The sequence below is a fragment of the Physella acuta genome, unplaced genomic scaffold (assembly GCF_028476545.2).
Source record: "Physella acuta isolate Inbredline_101_S28 unplaced genomic scaffold, ASM2847654v3 ptg000562l, whole genome shotgun sequence".
NCBI lineage: Eukaryota > Metazoa > Mollusca > Gastropoda > Physidae > Physella > Physella acuta.
In genome coordinates, this window is record NW_026732081.1 from 2,064,029 (window position 1) to 2,086,224 (window position 22,196).

Genomic DNA, 22,196 nt, shown 5'->3' on the forward strand with positions numbered 1-22,196 from the left:
TAGAAGTACATTATACACTGATTGATTGAAGACCATAATCTAAAGACAACTCTACCAGTGTTTTGGTGTATCAGTCATTCAGTAATTGTTCTTTAACTAAACAGTAAAGCCTAATTTTCTTATCTGAGACAGTGACGATGTGTTTGGTATGTGAACGTCTGAATGCAAGGATAATTAAAGCAGTGATGACCTTTAGTGTCACGGAGATTAATGCTGATCGTTAATTTTAGGGAGATTAATGCTAATTAGTGTAGACATAGAGGGACATCATGACAAGCAATAAGCTGAGATTTGACTTAACACTGAGCGTACACCTGCTCTTAGGTGGGTGTATTTGTGTATGTTAAGTTAAGTCTTTTGAATAACAGATGATTTATAAAAAACATGAATTTTGTAATTTTACTGCATACATAACCTTGAATTTACATTCAATACTGGTGTTAAAATAACAGTCTACTTTATCCCCCAATGGTTTAAGTAAAAATTGTCCAAAGACATTTTTTGTTTAAGCTGTGATTAAGTCAAACTCTTTTGTAGATTAATGTTTCAAGTCAAACAGTAAAAATATTTAACTCCAAAATAAAAATATTTTTTTCCCCCATCAAAACATGTGTGCTGGGTAAGTCAAATTATTAAGCCTACATAGTAATTACCTCTAATGACACCTACTATTTTTAAATTACAGTTTTAAAAATCCACCTAAATTTCTTTTCAAAACACTGAATAAATATAATAAACACAATAACAAAAATAACTTTCAAATAAAATAAAAAATAAATAAAAAAGTAAAGAAGTGTCATCCATAAATGACGTCACGCTTTTTTGAAGATTTTTACCCCCTTCTCCCCTCCGTCACACATCGTCACAAAAAGCCAGACCCCCCCCCCCCCCCTAAAATGACGTCACACCTCAGCCTAAAGCCCCCTCAAAATTTCTGTTGAATTTTTCTTATAGCATCGATATTTTTCCAAAATCTTGTCAGAACTCTGTCAACATAGTGTATTTTGATCAATTCCTATTACAGTTTATTAAAACCGTTTTCTAAAACGCGAAATAACGGCTAAAACTCGTTTTCTAACATTGCTTTTTTATAATGCAAAAAAGTGATGTCACACCATCTGACCCCCCCCCCTCCCTCATCACAGTCACAAAATTGCCGGACCCCCCTCCACCCTACGAGTGTGACGTCATTTATGGACGACCCCTAACACTTTTTTCAACCTTCTTTTTAAATAAACAACAGTTTAAAAGAAAAAAAAGGCAACAACAGGGTTTGAAATTGCAGATTAGACTTTTATTTCACTTTGAGACAGTTTTTGTTCTTCTAGCTGTGGTTCTAGCAGTCAAAACAACATTACAGTAATGTTCACTTGACCTGGGAGTTCAAGTTGGTGATTGGTTGATGAAGTGCCGGTAGGATTTTTTTATGGATCATGTTTGTCTCGATTCTCAGGTGTTGCCATGCCAATTAGGATAAGTCTTAGAACTTTTCTCACTCAAACTGTTTACAAACATAACCGTGTTAAATTATCTTGGTCAACAGGTCTCCGTACAGATTGAGATATTCACAGTACGTGGGGAATTGTAAAACATGCATTTTTCAATACATAGGCAGATAGGTAAAACAGGGAACACAACTTTATTAACCAGGTTTTGTTTTTGTTCACAAAAGTTGTAGTATCACATACGTTGGGGAAAAAAACAAATTTTTTGGGGGATCACAGCTAATGTACAATGCACATTTAAGCAAATAATTACTTTTAAAACATAATTAACATTACCTGTGAAGTTTACTGAGCTTTCTTAGTTTATACTCTGGCTCTATGTATTATATATGGTCCATATTCTTTAAAACAGTTAAAATTGGTTTGGATAAAAATTTTGCACTTAAAAATATTAAATTCGATTAATCTAAATAGGCAATATTATAGATTAATAAGAATTTGTTTTATTTTCTACTATCTGGTCATAAGTTAACATATCTTCTAGTTATTCTTTCATAATTTTTATTATTTTCTCTTAAAACAAATGTTTATTTCGAACAGAATGTTATTGAAAATAAGTATTGATTGTCCATAGCTTTAACTAATGAGCATTAGAAAATGGATTAATTAAAAATTATTAAAGTATTTTTTTACATTCCATTAAGAAATTATAATTTTTAATCTGGTTTTTCAGATTGATTTTTAAAATAATTAGATAATTTGTTAAGGTTTAAAAAATTGTTTTCTGAAATTATAATTTAAATAAAGAGGTCTTTGCATAAAATATAATTATGTTTAAAAAGTTTTTAAGTAATATTTGTATGTCGGCCATTACTTGACAACAATAAAGATTTCAAATATGAGGTAGAAACAAATTTAAACAGAATTAATTCTTTTTTTAGTTCTCAGAAATACAATTAAAATATTGACCCTACCAGACTGAAGGACCATAGAGTTCAAATCCGCAGTTATTTTCTCAGTTTAGGAAAACGTAAAATATTTTAAATATCTTATATTAAGGCCAGACTAATTAAAGTGATAATAAAATATACTATTTTTTTTAAAAAGAGGTATAAAGAACAAAATAATTTTAACAGTTAAAGCTGTATCTTTTAAATGTACTATTCAAAACAGTTTCTTAATGATTAAATCTCAAACTTAAAAAAAAAACCCCAATAACTTGCTTTATGTTTCTGAAATGCTAAAAGTAATATCTTTTTAAAGTGTAGTTATATTTTATTGCATTTCCCCGAACATTGCAACAACATTAAAAATTAGTGGTTGAATGAAAAATATTGTTTAGAAATTAGTTACTTTTAAAAACTAAACTGAACCTTACATGAAATCGAGATAATGCTCTATGGTTTTTAAGTAACTCTGGAAAATATTTAAAAAATAGTGTTTGAAGCTATACCGAACAATAATATTAAAGAACATGTAGAATAAAATACGCCAATATTTTCACAACTTATCCACAATAAATAAGCTATCAATATTTATGACCACAGATATGACTTTGGAAAACAACAAGGGACTGAATGATCCCGAGAAAGTAAAAATCACAAAAATATTTTCGTCATCATTTTTCATTCAACTGAACTAGTATAAGGAGCAGGAGAAACAAGGGTGTTGACTCTGGTTCACAGGATGTAACACAGTTGAAATATCAGGTACAGTAGCTCCGCACAGTTTCCAGGGAGTGGGTTGGGCCAGTCAGTGATGTCATGGAAAATAACAAGAGGGATGTCTGGCACTGGTCTACTGGGGCAGTGCCTTTAGAATGGCATGGACCTCTTCAGCCACGGCGGCCAGGGAAAACTGGAATTGTTCCTGAGATAACACAGAAAAACATCTTAAATTTCTCATAAAGTTAAAGAAGGCATAAACTTAAATAATTTTTGTCCTCCAATAAAGTAAGCTGAAATGTTGTTTTTTTTTTTACTTTTTCTTAAAAAATGGATGAAAACAAAATACAAATTATTTTGTAAATAAAGTGATTATTATACACCTTATTACACATTGAATTCTTTAATTAATATTGTCATATTATTATTTAAATTTTTTTTAATTGTTAGTTTTTTAGCTACTTGGTTCCTTTTTCTTTCTGTAGAGTCTATCCAATATGTATCCAAGTTATTTATATTGTGTTGCATTATCCCCTTTATATATCTAAATTGACACATTAAAAGAAAAATACCTACCCAAGAGCCCAAGACCTATAAAAAATTTAACCTTAACTCTGCTGATTTATTAATCTTAAAAAAATGAAGTCACACCTTGATATTTCTACACAGAGAATACTGTGTTCATCTTTACCTTGTATTTAAACCCAGATAAAACTAACGATGCTAACACTAATATGTTATTTAAACACAGAAAAAAAAAAGTTCAATTATGTCTGTTATACAAACACAGACCAAACCAGCGGTGCTCACCTTAGTCTTCACCATGGTCATGCGCTGGTCCCTGATGTGTTCAAGAGTTGCCGCCATATCGATTTCTTTAGCTCCTAGACCAGCATTAGACCACAGAAAAATTACAATTTTTACAAGTAACTTTATACTATATACCTACAAGACATAGTTTGAAATGAATTTCAATTAAGCTTTTCAGCGTGTATAAGACTACTTATTTTCTATTGAATAATTAATTTCAAGTCTGACCTTTGGCCATTTTATTGAGAACCATGTCGATGAGGCAGTAAGTGCCTGAACGTCCGCACCCATCACTGTAGAAGTAAGGGAAATAACCACGTCAAAATAAATTTACCATAGTTTCCCTGCTTACATTTCAGACTAAAAAGTCCAAGAACTACTAGACTAGTATGAAATAGACAAATGAGCACAATTGTTCTACAATCAATGATTGTAAGATTACATTTTCAAATAATAGTTAAAACTTAAAAATAAAATGATTTAACTAAACACCTTAACTAAAAGAGTATTGCATTAGTTTAAAAAAGGATTGGGCAATGGTTTAATAATTTATATTGACATTCTCCATCTAGTTGTTTAGTTACGAGCAAAAACTGACGCTGATAATTACATATCTGAGGTGAAAAAAAATAGTACTTACCTGCAGTGGACAACAATAGGACATGACCGTCCACGGAACGACTTGTTCACTTTACTGGAATAAAAAAAATAAAGTAACGATATTTTAATGGTTGAAACAAAGTAACCATTCAAATATCATGTGTCAAACAGTAATAAATTAGGCCTATTTTAAAGTGACAAATCTATTTCAAACACAATGCTTAAGATATAAACTTTAGGCCTACATTAAATAAAATAAACTATTTCTCACATTAAGCGTTCATTAAAATTACGATTATTCTAAACTACGTTTTAGCAAATGAACAAAATAAAAGAGTTTACAAAATCATGTCGTAAAAATTAAAAAGACCTTCATAAAAATGTGCGTGGCAATGACACTAGCTAGTGCTTTCAATAATCGTACAAGATTAAAAGTGTGTCGGTTTAATCTAAGCAAAGAATTTAACAAAGTTTAATTTTAATTGCAGTACAATTAAAATGACTAGACTTGTAACATTTTCAGAAGGGCCTAGATCTAGTAAATTAATAAGTAATTATGTAGCCTATAGACTTTTTGAAAAGACATTTTTAAAAGTCTATCAGTAAATATTATGGCAAACAGTTCAAATTGAGACGTGGAACGGATTAAAAAGACAGACTTATACCCCCCCCCCCCCCACTTCGAATTCTTAACAAATACATCTCTAAAATAGGTTTTTATTTTTATTTCATCCACCCCATGCGTTACCACCGTTTGATTAAAAAATTAAAACTTCCGAAACTGCTTGCGGAAAAATAGACCAATCATCGAAAATAATGACAAGGCAACCGCCAAAACGTGTCCGATGAGAAATCCCACAACGTTAGTCAAGGAAGAACAGCTCTATCATTTGAAAGTAATTGTTCAATTATAGGGGAACGCAAGGAAGCAATGTAGTGCCTCGTCTAGAACACTCCAAGAAGCCCTGCATTTAATAATGCAGTTAAATTAGGAGCCAGGAAACCTCGGAGAGAATTTGTACCAGGAACGCGACAAAAGTTTCAAATAATGGCCGGCTTGCCAGATAGTCCTCTGGGCTTCAACTGAACGAACGCAACAACGGTCCACGAATTTATATATCGTTTGCTAATAGCTTTAGATTGAAGCTTTAAAAGCAGCTAAAAAAAATAACCAAAGTAAGATGAAGTTTTGAATTTCTGCCCGCAAAATTTTTCGCCTAGTCTTGATTACTATAGGTAAACGCATTACCTCATAAATTAGTTCGTAATGAAAAGCGTCAGGCAATTTTTCTGCTCCTTAATTGGCGTGAGATAATTAAAATTTTTAGCAAAGAAAGAAAAGATCAATATAAATTAACACTGCAAGAAAACTAGCCAATAATCTATAGTTGAAAAAAAAGAAAGAAAACTAATCATGCTGCATTAATAGGCTAGTTTGTTTTATGCAAAAGAGCATGCGCAATCGCCTTATTTGTTGAGCATGCGCAATCGTCTTATTTATAGCCCCTACGGCCTTCTTTCGTTTTTCTTTTCAATTTTTTTTGTAAACCCATAAAAAGTAATACCTGAATTTGTTTTAGTTCTTAAAAAGTTTATATTTCTTGGTAATTTGATTAAAGAAATTTTTTTCAAACAAAATAATGTTTTACAAGCCCTCAAGTTTGAATTATTTTTAAAACAACAAGAAAACATAATTGGTTTAAAACAAAGCATTCTAGAAACACGACGAGTAGTGCTTTTCATTTTAAAATCTTTCCACAGAAACAAACCGAGGATATATAAATATATAAATATAAATAAATAAATAAATAAATAAATAAATATATATATATATATATATATATATATATATATATATATATATATATATATATATATATATATATATATATATATATATATATATATATATATATATATGGTCAAATGTAACATATTAACACCATCTGACATACAGACAATTCACTGACTTACATAACATGGAAACATTCAGCACAAGAGATCACATAGACTCATAGCCTAACAAAACAAAAACAGCTTTAAAAATTTCAGCCAGAATATCCGTATACTCAGACCGAGTTACTATAAATATTAACATAAAATACACATTCATCGTTATTAATAGTTGATCACGATCTAGTTCTTTATGCTCTGTGTGTATTAATTTGCATTAACATATTGATGTCCACAACATTAACATATTCACACGATAAATCAGCTGTAATGTAAATACGAAAAGAATAGTTACCGTTATCATGGCTTAAACTAACGTATCTGTGAGGCAACTACACGACAACATACTATCTTTGTACAGTCACAGTGAGGAATACTCTACACAGTATACCATAAGCTTTGGCGTGTTTTAAGACAGAAATGGATTAACCATCGCTAGATAGAATCAGTACTGGTGATACATGGTACCTCACAGTACCACACAATGCCACACAGCACATTAGTTAGACACCATGTAAATTTATCACAAAGAGTTTCACACACACATTACACATAATTCGACACCCATTTTACACACTTCCACACTGTCACACTACGTACATATAAAATGTTTCATAGTATTGCGCTATCAAATATACTGCTACAAAGCTACTTACACAGTATAGGGTACTACATAATTGACGGCACAACAGACAACTATCACAAACATTTACAAGCGTAAAACACATCTTTACACTCACAAACCAAACACTTATAACCTATACACTCAAACAACATATCTCTATACACATTACACATACTCCTTTCATGTGTCCACCCAAAATCCACTTTATATATAGACAACACACATGCATTCACACACCATACACTCTATACATAAACAATACACATATAGACATATGCAACACAACTTACACATATACCGTACATCCCTTCTCATATACCACACACGTACCCACATACCACACACTAGCAACGTACCACACACCTCCACACACATCGCTATATTCATCATCGTGGACCCATCACCAACAAGCCAGTTAGTAGAAGTGAGAGCATGCAGTCCTGATCACTTTTGTGACTATGCAATTTGCCCACCGTACAATTGCTAAATCACAAAAGCTGTCGGGAGAAGCAGCATTGGATTGCCAGAAAGTACAAGCTCGAGCCCAAGGTAGGGGAGCGAACTCTAAGCAACCAAGGTGAAACTAGGCGAGTTACGCTACATGGGTTTAGGTTGGGATTAGTATTTGTTAATGAGTGAAATAGATATTTTGTTACTAAAGCATAGCACATATGACAAACTTAGAGTAAAAATATAACTAATTTTAGATGAATTATGGGATTTAAAAATATAAATACAACACATCTATCTCGAATTTTATTTTAGTACAACACTTAAGTATTAAGATTTTGTTTTAATGGGAGAGCACAACAAAGTAGATAAAATTTCAGCAAATGCGATAATTAAAAGCGGTAAATTTAAAAGACTGAACCACAAATTATGTAAATAAAAAACTTCGATTTCTGAAAGTGATCTAAAGAAATTTTTGCTCATGAGGAGATTAAGTACTTTGGTAAATGCAGAGTAAAGTTGCGTTATGTACTCTAGATTTAGTAGTGCGTCCATAAATGTAGTTGTGTGTTAATTAATAACGTTATAAAGTGGGACTTAACCACTTAAGTTATAAACTGTGATTTAACTTCCTTAAATTTTATAACTATAAATCGTGATGTTTGCAGGAAACTACTATGGTGATTTTACCAGTTGATTGTAAATAGTTATTTAACCAGTAAAAATATAATTTGTATTATAACCTCAAACCAGCAAAAATATAAGCTGTGCTGTTATGAAGCTATAAATTGTGTTGTGCTATAAAGCTATTAATTGTGCTGTGTTATAAAGCTATTAATTGTGTTGTGTTATAAAGCTATTAATTGTGCTGTGTTATAAAGCTATTAATTGTGTTGTGTTATAAAGCTATAAATTGTGATAAAGTAGCAGTATAAAAAAGCGATAGAAACCGCAAGTCATTACTATTTAATTAGCTGTCCAATTAATGAAACACTAATTAAAAGATAAATCATTTACTTAATATTACATACATCATTTAATTATTGACCAATTACATCGTTCCCATGTAATTAACATAAACATAAAAATCTCTATACGTGTAGGAATTAACTAAAACTAAACGGTAGTTACAATACATATAGCGGCTAATTATAGCCTAAATCTTTCAGTCAAAAGCCGATTGGATCATGTATTGACAACATCAACAATATAAATAAATCTATAAATCAGATAATGACTTGAGGTCTGTATTAGAAGCCGGGTGGGAGGGGGGAGGATTATAATTGTTTAATGTTTAGTTGAAAAAAAAATGGACACAAAAGTGAGTACGCACCGTCTGAAGTCAAGCAGAGCTTTGATGGAGGCAGGAACCGAGAGGTCAGGCCAGGTCAGGAAGTGGAACTGGGTCACGGTGCGGGTCTCGTTGGTCTGGAGGTTCTTCAGGTAGAAGCTGCGCACCAGGTAGTCGTCACACCAGATGTGTTCTGAGACCAGGTGGACCTGCCAGGTGAGAGGTGTCGTGTCAGCACAGGTGGGCATGGTGGGCTCGCTCATGTTAAGGTTAACATCCGGTTTATTAAATTTATCATTAATACATCAGCAATGTGGCGTCACAAGACGGGGTGAAAAGAGGGGGGGGGGGGGGGGTGGAGTCCGCATAGTAATTTAGTGGTGACACAATTAAAAGAAATTGTTAATTGATCGTCAAAACCATGTTATATTTAGTTTTAAAAAAAAAAATAGTAAGGGAGAGGGAAGACGAAAAATTGAAAATTATTTTAGGAGGGTGGGGGTGACACCCTGACTCACACCACCTAGTGACGCCACTGTATCAGTGCATCAGCAAGATGGTAGTCATTAGATCAATATAATCAATACATTCATCATTATCTTAATCATACCGTTTGCATCAAGACATCATAACTATCATCTTTACCAAGCATTTTACTTAATCGAAACAATCTTCCCTACCCCTTACCCATCCACATAGCTATATTTTATCATTTACTAAAAATCTTAAAGATGGTTTCTCATTTAAACCCCACCCATAAGAAGCTCAATAAAGCTAATATTTAAAATCTGCAATTTGTATATTGAATTTTGCTGTTGATATTGCACTTATAAAGTTGTCTGGTACTAATTTAATTTCTGCTTCTAGTGACAAATCGAAACCACAACAACGTAAAAAAAAACAAACATACACAGCAAATCTAGGTAAATATATGATTATCCAACAGGATTAACATTTTTTTTTGGTTTGAGAAGACGGAGGGAATGATCTTTGAATTACCTGATCCCTTTAAACTTATTAAAATTACATTTATTTAAAAGATTACTTGCAAATTTTAAAACGAATCTTACGTTCTACATACAAAAAAAAAACTGAGCTACATTGCAAAATGTAGGAGTAGCATGTAGAAGCTGCTTAGCTCCGAGCTTAGAGCTGCTCGCTCAGCTCTGAGCTTAAAGATACCGGTGTTAGGCCCAGATGGACGAGATTGAATGTTAATTATGAGCTTAGCCATGTCCACGGACAAAGATAAAAGGGCCCCCTTAGGGGAGATAATCTACTTACCTCGTATATGTGGTACAGGTCGCTGCCCTCTTCTGGCCAGTATCGGTGGCATAAGCTGCTTCCGTTTTCAGCTAGTTTGGTCAGCATGACAATCACAACTGACCCCTGCTCCCAGATCATCTGAAGAAAACTCACAGAGATTAATACCCAGGTCAGGTTAACCCTGCATTCTACTCTAGTATACACTTGAGGATTAAAAAAATCTTCAATTTCTACACGACCTTACTGCATGCGATGGAACAGTGTGGTTGAGTGGTAGAGCGCATGATTGCTAAATCGAAAGCAGCTTTGTGCTCATGAGGTCACAACGCAGTTTGATCAGTAACTGACCTGAGTTCGGTAAAATCAAATCTACCGGGCATAGACTTGACCACACTATTTCTACAATGCCAGAGCCATAGATCTCTACTTCCTCTCTCTTTCAGGTCAGAAAGGTCGATTTATGTTATTGTTAATCAAGCATGCTTTTACGGATATATATATATATATATATATATATATATATATATATATATATATATATATATATACAACTAAACTTCCGAGATACACTATGACGCGTAATCACGAAGCGTTATCAGTCTATGCAACATGGCTATCCTATTGCCTAAAGATAGTCCCAGAAAAACGACTGTAACACGGTTATATACGGAACACATACGGCACACCGCCGGGATGTATGGAGATGAAAGTTTGATTGATATGTGATTCGCGTCATTGCATGTCTGTTGTGTGGTGGTGGTGGTCTTTGTCTCTTCTAGCCTGGGTTATGGCGGTGTATCAGTTTGTAGGTGTGATTGTATCTGTTGTAGAACAGCAGGAGGGTGGAGGTTCTAGGGTTATCGTGGGGGTACCCTGATATTGTTTGTGTGGTTATGGTACGGGGCTAGATCAATCATTGGATATATTTTTTATTAATGTGATGAAAAGAAAGGATACACATAGGCTCTGAAGTGATTACCCATTTTCTGACTAAATCCAACTATAATATTAACAAAATGATACTAATTTATGGTTAGTCATTTATGCATATGCTTATTTTGAATAAGATTGCGAAAATTTAAACCAAGGTAAATAAAAAATAAATAAAATTTTAATTAAAAATCTGATTAAAATCTGATAAAAGAAAAATTAAGAGAAGTTAGGTTGATTTATTGAACAAGGGCCACAAACCTGCCAGAAATCTGCAACAGTGTGGGGTAGTGGTCCTTGGGTACAGATGTAGGCCGGGTTACGGGGGTCATGGTCAGTCTGAAATATGAAGAGAGGAAACATGAGTTACGGTTAGGGTTATGTTAGGGTTAGTGTTAGGGTTAGAGTTATCTAAAGGTTATCTGAAATATGAATAGAGAAAATATGATTAGAAGGGGGTTCGGGTAATATTAAAAATATGTTATAGGTATGGAAAGATTAAAGCCAGTTTGAAATCTTTACAGAGCTAATTCGATCAGACGAGGATTAGGTTGATGCCAGGTTTATGTCAGGGTTATAACCTGTGTGAAATATGTGCAGTACGGTCAGAAGTTGGAGTCTATCAAACTCTTTTTGGTATAGGCCACATAGTTACTTCACACTCAGTATAGCTATGGTACTTTTTCTTCAGCATCGGGAAACTGCACTCGTTGAATGTCATGTAGGCCTACCGCATTGATACATTAGTTATTATAATTAGATGACGCAGCCTATTACTTGTAAAAGTAAAATAGTTCTATTCAGAGGCGTAGCGACCCTTCCCGGCGCCCGGGGAAAAACTTTTCGATTTGCACCATTCCCTCGAGATTTTGATTTGCACCCCCCCCTCAAACTTTCAATTTGCACCCCCCTCAACCTTTCATTTTATTTTTCCAACCCATTTTGGCGCCCCCTAAGCTCGGCGCCAGGGGACATATGTCCCCCCCCCGCCCCCCCCCCCCTCGCTACGCTACTGGTTCTATTAAGAAAAACTGAAGGTAGTATTGGATCATAAAATTTTGGCTCAGAAAGTTAAGAAAGCATTTTTATTTTTTGATTATATTATTTATAGTTATTTAAACTTTAGAAAAAGAAGAGTCAAATTCGAATTCACAAGAACGATAATTCACATTTTCTGACATGAAACAGTTGCCCGTTATTTTTCTCCAGGCGAGCTAGTCGCTGACTGCGCGTGTTTTAAGAAAAAACATCCGAATCTGCCAAAAGTTAAAACTCAGCTAATAAATGCAACAGCTGACTTTTAAATGAAATTAGAACATCTCAGTCGTCTGCTTCTAACACTGTTCCCGACCCCCGAAACCAAGACACATTTTTTTTCACCATACCCCACCCCTATTTTTCCATAGAAAAAAAATTCAATCGATTTTTACGTTCTCCTGAGGTTTCAAATTTGCTAGACTTTGTTCACAGCCGTACACTGTAAATGGCTACAGAGCTTAGGCGTGACCTCTAGCTCTAAGCTCTTTGCATAATTTGTTTGAAACAAGACATTCTTAGTTCTTAGTCTTACTCCAAAAAAAAAAAAATACAATTCAAACGAAAAAAAAAAACCAACTTAAATTTATGTAAAATTATTCATGTAAAAATTCAGAATTTAGTTTTAACATAAGGTTAGAGTTCGAAAGTAAAGCCAGAAAAAAATACAATCAAACTCCTTAGGCCCTACATTGCGTTAACAAAACAAAAACAGGCATTTACGACAAAAAACAAAAAAACAGCAACAAAAAAAAGCAACAACATATTATAAGAATGCTAAGGGATTACTGCAAATGGTACAATGCTTATGACATTTTGTAATGAATGTAATTTCGTTTCGTTTAAAGTTATATGTAGTTTAATTTTGAAAAAAAATGGTCGTCTAGTGTTGAATAGCAGATAGATCGTGTCAGACTTGTGATGGGTGTATCAAATGTTGTTTAACCCTGTTGGTCACGTTCATGATGTCTGGGTGGAGCCATGGTGTGTATGGGGTGGGGGGGGGGGTGGGGGGGGGGGTTATGTGTGCGTGTGTGTGTGTGGTTGTAATCAAGTCAGCAGGAGGCTGTGTGGTACGTAGATGATAGGATGAACAAAGCCTGGTCATAAACTTCTGTCCCCCCCCCCCCACCACCCAGCACAAGTAGAAGCAACATATGTCAGTAAATGTGTTGTGTAGGGAGGTTCTCACGTTTTGTTATGGGGTGGGGTAAAATAGTGAGATAATGTAATCATGAACAGTGAGACGGCGGTAAAGTGAGATAGTGAACCGGTGCGACCTTTTAGCTGATGGTGTTATTGCCCAAAATATTATTTAAAAATTGACTATCATGTTTAGAGGTCACCACGTCACAATAAAATAATTTTAAAATCCCCTACCCTGTCCACAAGTGTTCATCTGGGCACCCGCACTCCTGATGTAATCGATTACATAAATTTAATACATGTCTAAAAACTTACTTTAATTTACTTTTACTAATTCGTATATAAACAGGCATTTTGTATGTGTACATCGTAATACTTATAATTAATAAAGCATTATTCTTTTTCGGTACTCTGTTACTTAATACTAACAGTAAAAACTAGAACATTTAGACAAAAAATGTTCCAAACTAAAAATACAGACTATAAAGAAGAGTGTTTTTTATGGTAGTACCCAGAATTATCATTAGTCTTAAGCCATTCATGATCCCCATATTCTCACCACTCTGTTTTATGACCCCCCCATATTCTCAGACAATGTTTCATGACCCCCCCCCCCCCTTATTCTCACCAGTCTGTTTTATGACCCCCATATTCTCACCACTCTGTTTCATGACCCCCATCTTCTCACCACTCTATTTTATGACCCCCATCTTCTCACCAGTCTATTTTATGACCCCCATATTCTCACCACTCTGTTTCATGACCCCCATATTCTTACCACTCTGTTTTATGACCCCCCCATTTTCTCACCACTCTGTTTTTTGACCCCCCCCATATTCTCACCACTCTGTTTTATGACCCCCATATTCTCACCATTCTGGCCCCACCCCCACATTCTCACCAGTCTGTTGCATGATCCCCATATTCTCACTACTGTCTTATGATCCCCATATTCTCACCACTCTGTTTTATGACCCCCCTCCCATATTCTCAGACAATGTTTCATGACCCCCCCCCCCCCTTTATTCTCACCAGTCTTTTTCATTACCCCAGCAGTTCTCACCAGTCTGTTTCATTACCCCAGCAGTTCTCACCAGTCTGTTTTATGACCCATATATTCTCACAACTCTGTTTTATGACCCCCCCCCATACTCTCACCACTGTTTTATGTCCCCAGTTTCTCTAACCTTCATCACTCTCTAACAGCATAGGTACCCACCTTATAAATGATGCTGCTGTGATTTAATTACACGATGAGCTGATGTCCCTTTATAAACACGACCACTACAGTTAAAGTGTATACATATTTTATGACGACAAACTAATTTGCGTGTTGTTATAGCACATAGATACTCTGGTGTTATATCACATAGTTATTCTGGTGTTAAATTGAAATTGTGGAATACCGACCCCCACCCCCACCCAGTCTACATTGCTGAGCCCCCCGACCCCTCTATTGAAAGTCATAAATGATTGGCCGTGAGGGTTGGTTAGTGCTGATATATATATATATATATATATATATATATATATATATATATATATATATATATATATATATATATATATATATATATATATATATATATATATATATATATATATATATATATATATATCATTAAGGCTAGCATACACATCCCCTACAGTTTAAATCACGTGGTCTATCCAACATGATCTGATTGGTCAGAATGAGGTACTCTTAACGATTATTGAATTAATGAATACACATAGCTAAGGTGTGCATCAATTGACATAGGCAGCGATTGGCATATGTAGATATTGATCTATTTAACTTTTGATAGATGTAAATATTAATCTATTTAACTATTGGTAGATGTAAATATTAATCTATTTAACTACTGGTAGATGTAGCTATTTTTTATGTAGTTATTGTTTTATGTAACTATTGGTATATGAGGCTATTGTTCTATGTAGTTATTGCATTATGTAATTTTTGGTCTATACGACGATCGATCAAAGCCTAAATCGATCTATGTATTCCATGTCATCACGACAGAAAAAAAAAGCTAAAAAAAAATTTCGCTGAGAAATGCAAAAAAAAAAAAAAAAGTTGAAATAAAGCCGTTTTTTTCCCCTCCTTGCAACGATGAGTGTGCCAAACACGTCCCATTAAAACCCCTACAATCTAATTTACAGTTCTCGTCACATTATGGCTATTTCGCAGATGAAAATTTGAAGAGGTAATGGCCAGAAAATTCGTTTGGTCGGCACGCATTGCTGCCCTGTTGCAATAAACTAGCCTATCACGTGAGAAGACGGGCACGTGTGCTTGTCTGTTCGTCCCCACTGTTCTATTGGTCGTTTCCCGACAAAAAAATGTCCAGTGCTGAATCGATTTTGGGGGTGTGAAAACCCAAAGATGCACCCATGTAAAAGCCCGAAGCGCTAGTTTAAAAGTAACAGCCGAAATGTTTTATGTGTAAATATTGAGCTTTAAACTAGAGTTTTAAAACTACGAAACCTTACGTTTTATGTGTAGACTTTAAGTATAGAGTTTACAAAAGATGAAATAATCATGTTTACATGGAGTTTTGTGTTTTAAAAATAGTATTCGTATCAATTTTCAAAGACTCTAACTATCGAGTTTAAAAACATTAAATACAAGCCCGTCGGTTTTAGTAAAATACTAGGCATACTGCCTAGCTTCGCTTAGGTTTTTAAATAACATTTGAGAATTTGAATACTTAATTATTTAGCGATGGATTTGGTGTTGAGTGCTTTAATTTAAACAGTAATGCTAACTTTAGAAAAAAAATGTTTTAGTTTGTCATTTAAATACCGTTCGCAGAGAAATATCGGAAAGTACGCAATGTATAAGTAAAATGGAATTAGAACTACACAGCTTCCATGAATAGTACATCTCATAGTTTTTATTACATTGCCTTTTGAAATTTATTTATTTATTTAATTGGGATACGTAACTAAATTAACAACTTAATTTTGTACTAAAACAAATGCTATACTTCGTCATTTTCTGTTTCTGTTTAAAATAGTATACAATTATTTGAAAAATAATAATTTAAAAAACGTTACCTCCCTTGAAAACTGAACGTATGACGTATGTCTTTGTTTTTTTTTTACAAACAGTTGCTATGCTTATATAAGAAATTACGGTATATGAACATATTTAACAACTATAATGGCTGTTTCCGACGGGAATAAAGTTTTTTTGTTAGCCTCCAGGGTCGGTCTACGACGTCACATAATATTAAGGGGATCGTTCGTCAATTTATTTATATATATATATCTCATATAAGGAGAATTTCACTCAAGATCATCTTTTAGCCCTCGTCGAGGGCTTTGAGTCTGACCAACAGTTTTTCCATACGGCCTAGTCATCTATAGTAGTGTATGCAAAAAATTAGCCAGATATACTGAGCTTAAGTACCCTAAAGTCTGCGTTGAAATGACCCTCTGTTTTTCCCATAAAATACAAAGATTATATAGGGAAATACAACTGGTCAGTTTTGACCGCTTTACAAAGTTTTCCCAGATATGCCGAGTTTTTTGTGACACCCCTAGGTGTTCTTCTACCACCTCACAAAATATCAAGGGGGGTCGTCGGAGGAAATTTTTTTTCGTAATAGAGCTCATATAAAGAGAATTTCACTCGCGGTCACTTTTTAGCCCTCGTCGAGGGCTTTGAGTGTAACCGACAGTTTTCCCTAAAGGTCAAGCCATTGACCTAGGAGCATGCAAAAAATTAGCCAGATATACTGAGTTTAAGTACCCTAAAGTCTGCGTTGAAATGACCCTCTGTTTTTCCCATAAAATACAAAGATTATATAGGGAAATACAACTGGTCAGTTTTGACCGCTTTACGAAGTTTTCCCAGATATGCCGAGTTTTTTGTGACACCCCTAGGTGTTCTTCTACCGCCTCACAAAATATCAAGGGGGGTCGTCGGAGGAAATTTTTTTTCGTAATATAGCTCATATAAAAAGAATTTCACTCGCGGTCACTTTTTAGCCCTCGTCGAGGGCTTTGAGTGTAACCGACAGTTTTCACTAAAGGTCAAGCCATCGACCTAGGAGCATGCAAAAAATTAGCCAGATATACTGAGTTTAAGTACCCTAAAGTCTGCGTTGAAATGACCCTCTGTTTTTCTCATAAAATACAAAGATTATATAGGGAAATACAACTGGTCAGTTTTGACCCCTTTACGATGTTTTCCCAGATATGCCGAGTTTTTTGTGACACCCCAAGGTGTTCTCCTACCACCTCACAAAATTTCAAGGGGGGTCGTCGGAGGAATTTTTTTTTCGTAATAGAGCTCATATAAAGAGAATTTCACTCGCGGTCACTTTTTAGCCCTCGTCGAGGGCTTTGAGTCAAACCGACAGTTTTCCCTAAAGGTCAAACCATTCACCTAAGAGTATGCAAAAAATTAGTCAGATATACTGAGTTTAAGTACCCTAAAGTCTGCTTTGAAATGACCCTCTGTTTTTCCCATAAAATACAAAGATTATATAGGGAAATACAACTGGTCAGTTTTGACCCCTTTACGAAGTTTTCCCAGATATGCCGAGTTTTTTGTGACACCCCAAGGTGTTCTCCTACCACCTCACAAAATTTCAAGGGGGGTCGTCGGAGGAATTTTTTTTTCGTAATAGAGCTCATATAAAGAGAATTTCACTTGCGGTCACTTTTTAGCCCTCGTCGAGGGCTTTGAGTGTAACCGACAGTTTTCCTTAAAGGTCAAGCCATTGACCTAGGAGCATGCAAAAAATTAGCCAGATATACTGAGCTTAAGTATCCTAAAGTCTGCGTTGAAATGACCCTCTGTTTTTCCCATAAAATACAAAGATTATATAGGGAAATACAACTGGTCAGTTTTGACCCCTTTACGAAGTTTTCCCAGATATGCCGAGTTTTTTGTGACACCCCAAGGCGTTCTCCTACCACCTCACAAAATATCAAGGGGGGTCGTCGGAGGAATTTTTTTTTCGTAATAGAGCTCATATAAAGAGAATTTCACTCGCGGTCACTTTTTAGCCCTCGTCGAGGGCTTTGAGTGTAACCGACAGATTTCCCTAAAGGTCAAGCCATTTACCTATAAGCATGCCAAAACTGAGCCAGATGTAAAGAGCGTAAGTGCCATAAAATCCGTTTTGAAATGACCCTCTGTTTTCCCCATAAAATACAAAGATTATATAGGGAAATACGACTGGTCAGTTTTGACCCATTTCCCGATTTTTCCCGGACATGGCGAGTTTTTTGTGACACCCCAAGGTGTTCTCCTACCACCTCACAAAATTTCAAGGGGGGTCGTCGGAGGAATTTTTTTTTCGTAATAGAGCTCATATAAAGAGAATTTCACTCGCGGTCACTTTTTAGCCCTCGTCGAGTGCTTTGAGTGTAACCGACAGTTTTCCCTAAAGGTCAAGCCATTTACCTATAAGCATGCCAAAACTGAGCCAGATGTAAAGAGGGTAAGTGCCATAAAATCCGTTTTGAAATGACCCTCTGTTTTCCCCATAAAATACAAAGATTATATAGGGAAATACGACTGGTCAGTTTTGACCCATTTCCCGATTTTTCCCGGACATGGCGAGTTTTTTGTGACACCCCAAGGCGTTCTCCTACCACCTCACAAAATATCAAGGGGGGTCGTCGGAGGATTTTTTTTTTCGTAATAGAGCTCATATAAAGAGAATTTCACTCGCGGTCACTTTTTAGCCCTCGTCGAGGGCTTTGAGTGTAACCGACAGTTTTCCTTAAAGGTCAAGCCATTGACCTAGGAGCATGCAAAAAATTAGCCAGATATACTGAGCTTAAGTATCCTAAAGTCTGCGTTGAAATGACCCTCTGTTTTTCCCATAAAATACAAAGATTATATAGGGAAATACAACTGGTCAGTTTTGACCCCTTTACGAAGTTTTCCCAGATATGCCGAGTTTTTTGTGACACCCCAAGGTGTTCTCCTACCACCTCACAAAATTTCAAGGGGGGTCGTCGGAGGAATTTTTTTTTCGTAATAGAGCTCATATAAAGAGAATTTCACTCGCGGTCACTTTTTAGCCCTCGTCGAGGGCTTTGAGTGTAACCGACAGTTTTCCCTAAAGGTCAAGCCATTGACCTAGGAGCATGCAAAAAATTAGCCAGATATACTGAGTTTAAGTACCCTAAAGTCTGCGTTGAAATGACCCTCTGTTTTTCCCATAAAATACAAAGATTATATAGGGAAATACAACTGGTCAGTTTTGACCCCTTTACGAAGTTTTCCCAGATATGCCGAGTTTTTTGTGACACCCCAATGTGTTCTCCTACCACCTCACAAAATTTCAAGGGGGGTCGTCGGAGGAATTTTTTTTTCGTAATAGAGCTCATATAAAGAGAATTTCACTCGCGGTCACTTTTTAGCCCTCGTCGAGGGCTTTGAGTGTAACCGACAGTTTTCCCTAAAGGTCAAGCCATTGACCTAGGAGCATGCAAAAAATTAGCCAGATATACTGAGCTTAAGTACCCTAAAGTCTGCGTTGAAATGACCCTCCGTTTTTCCCATAAAATACAAAGATTATATCGGGAAATACAACTGGTCAGTTTTGACCCCTTTACGAAGTTTTCCCAGATATGCCGAGTTTTTTGTGACACCCCAAGGTGTTCTCCTACCACCTCACAAAATTTCAAGGGGGGTCGTCGGAGGAATTTTTTTTTCGTAATATAGCCCATATAAGGCGCCGGTCAGTCGAGGTCAGTTTTGACCCCCGCTCCGTAGACTTTTTGCCGAACCGTCACCGGCCCTCGTGTTCTATCGCCATAAGGCACCTTAGTGCGAAATTTGACGCGCCTGCGGCGCCGGGAAGTGCCCTATCGGGCACCCCACCACTTTGCTTTATATATATAGATTTTTTAAAGTAAAACATAACTATTGAAGCTGAAGTTATTCTTGATGTACTTCAAGTTAATTTAAAATTTAACCAAAATATCACATGATATGGCCTATACAGTTAGCTGCTAATGTTTAAAATATCTGATGTCATTATATCGCTCTAATAAATGAATATAATACATATAGTGGGGTTAACTTAGTAAGTGTAATATACAGATTGTGTTCGTAGCTTCATAAAATTAGGAACATTGACAAATGCAACAGATGTTTCGACCCAAGGTCTTCGCCAGGACATATCAGTGTGGTTAAAAATGCATAAAAAAATCTTTTGCAACAATTTTGGACTTGATAATGAAAACACGTAGACTACAGAAGATTTCTTGGTACTGCCTTAGTGGTGTTGGGTGTGAACATTCACACATTTGTGGGCGTAGGGCTGTTGATTAGCTGAGGCTATGCCCAGTCACAGCAGTAGAAAAAAGTATCCTGAGGATTAGCCTGTCAAGTATCTTAGTCACATTTAGCCCGGGGCTGCAAGAGGAAGATACCCGGATGTTGGGGAAGCTTTGATTCAACAGCTCGCGAAAGCCTGAATGAATGTATTTCCCATTGCCTCAGTGGCCGTATCGACTGGCTGTGATGGCTAGCATTCGTCAACAGTAGCTGGTTGCACTACTGCATGGGCCCGTCGTTCCTCTCTATGGCAAGTTAATAAAGAATGCTTGGACAGGGGGGAAGGGAAGGAGTGAATGAGGGATGAGTGGGGTGTCAGAATGTAATTGGTGAGAGACTGAAGAGATAGAGGGAGAGGTTGGAGGGGATGGGGATATTTTGCAATGGAGGAGGAAAGAGTAGGCCAAGTGAAAGGAAAACAATAAATGTAAGATGAACGATATAGAGAGCGGCGCAGAGGGATAGGTAAACTAATGAGAATTTAGAGTGCGGATATCGATGAAGATTGGTTTGATGGTAAAAGCTGCATTGTCTAATAAAAAATATGGTAGTTTCGTAGCCTGACTGTGGAACAGGTGGTATTTTGGTAACGTTTCTAGTACAGGTGGTATTTTGGTAATTTGTCTCGTACTTGAGGTAGCTTGGTAACATAGACGATACCTGACTAGCGTTTTGTTTATCCAGAATAGCATACCTCTAACATTTTATACAACTTGCAATTGTGTGCAATAATTTTATATATATATATATATATATATATATATATATATATATATATATATATATATATATATAGCATACCTCTAACATTTTATACAACTTGCAATTGTGTGCAATAATTTTATATATATATATATATATATATATATATATATATATATATATATATATATAAATACATATAAATACATATAAATACATATATATATATATATATATATATATATATATATATATATATATATATATATATATATATATATATATATATATATATATATATATGGAGCTTTGAAGTACTGAAAATTATCACATCACATTGGTCACACTTCCACCAAGATCCCCTACACAGCTGTCGATAATGTTGGATCAGGTCAGCGCCATAGCTCTGGGTCACATCTGTTTGTAGTTGTAGGTCACAGCTGTTTGTGGTTCCAGGTCACAGCTTCCGGTCCATCAACCAGCAGGTTAACACACACACACACATAATTTATTGCTCTGGTCACCGGATGTAACAGCTCGCCCATGATAAACCCCCACCCCCAGCCCTTAATATCCCCCATCCCCCACCAATAAACGATGCTGACATACCACCCCCACTCCTTTACTCAAAAAGTCGAACATGTCGGCCAAACAACTCTCTCAGTGAGCACCAAACTGTGACCCCCCCCTAAAATTTGACCCCGCCTCTCCCCTCCCCCATCCATATGGCTGTACGTATAAACGTCAAGTCTAGACACAGACACCTCGAGACAAATAAAATCTTCTCGGCAATAACATTACAAAAAACGTTTTTCCCGACTATTTGCTCAATAACATTATAAAAACTGACTATCTGCTCAATAACATTACAAAAATGTCTTTCCTGAATATCTACCCAATAACATTACAAAAACGTTTTTCCTGACTGACTAACTGCTAAATAACATTACAAAAACTGACTATCTGCTCA

General features: G+C 35.5%; 1 protein-coding gene across 1 annotated transcript in view; it reads right to left on the reverse strand.

Moving 5' to 3' along the window:
* Positions 1-1,278: 1,278 nt before the first annotated feature.
* LOC131946479 (receptor-type tyrosine-protein phosphatase N2) overlaps positions 1,279-22,196 on the reverse strand; it is a 242,185-nt gene continuing 221,267 nt past the window's right edge. The window contains exons 16-22 of the mRNA XM_059307257.1: positions 11,296-11,373; positions 10,123-10,242; positions 8,881-9,047; positions 4,560-4,613; positions 4,148-4,212; positions 3,920-3,993; positions 1,279-3,314 (exon numbers count right to left, since the gene is read on the reverse strand). Of these exons, the coding sequence (XP_059163240.1) occupies positions 3,243-3,314; positions 3,920-3,993; positions 4,148-4,212; positions 4,560-4,613; positions 8,881-9,047; positions 10,123-10,242; positions 11,296-11,373 (630 nt within the window). The 3' untranslated portion in view covers positions 1,279-3,242. The remainder of the gene's footprint in view (positions 3,315-3,919; positions 3,994-4,147; positions 4,213-4,559; positions 4,614-8,880; positions 9,048-10,122; positions 10,243-11,295; positions 11,374-22,196) is intronic.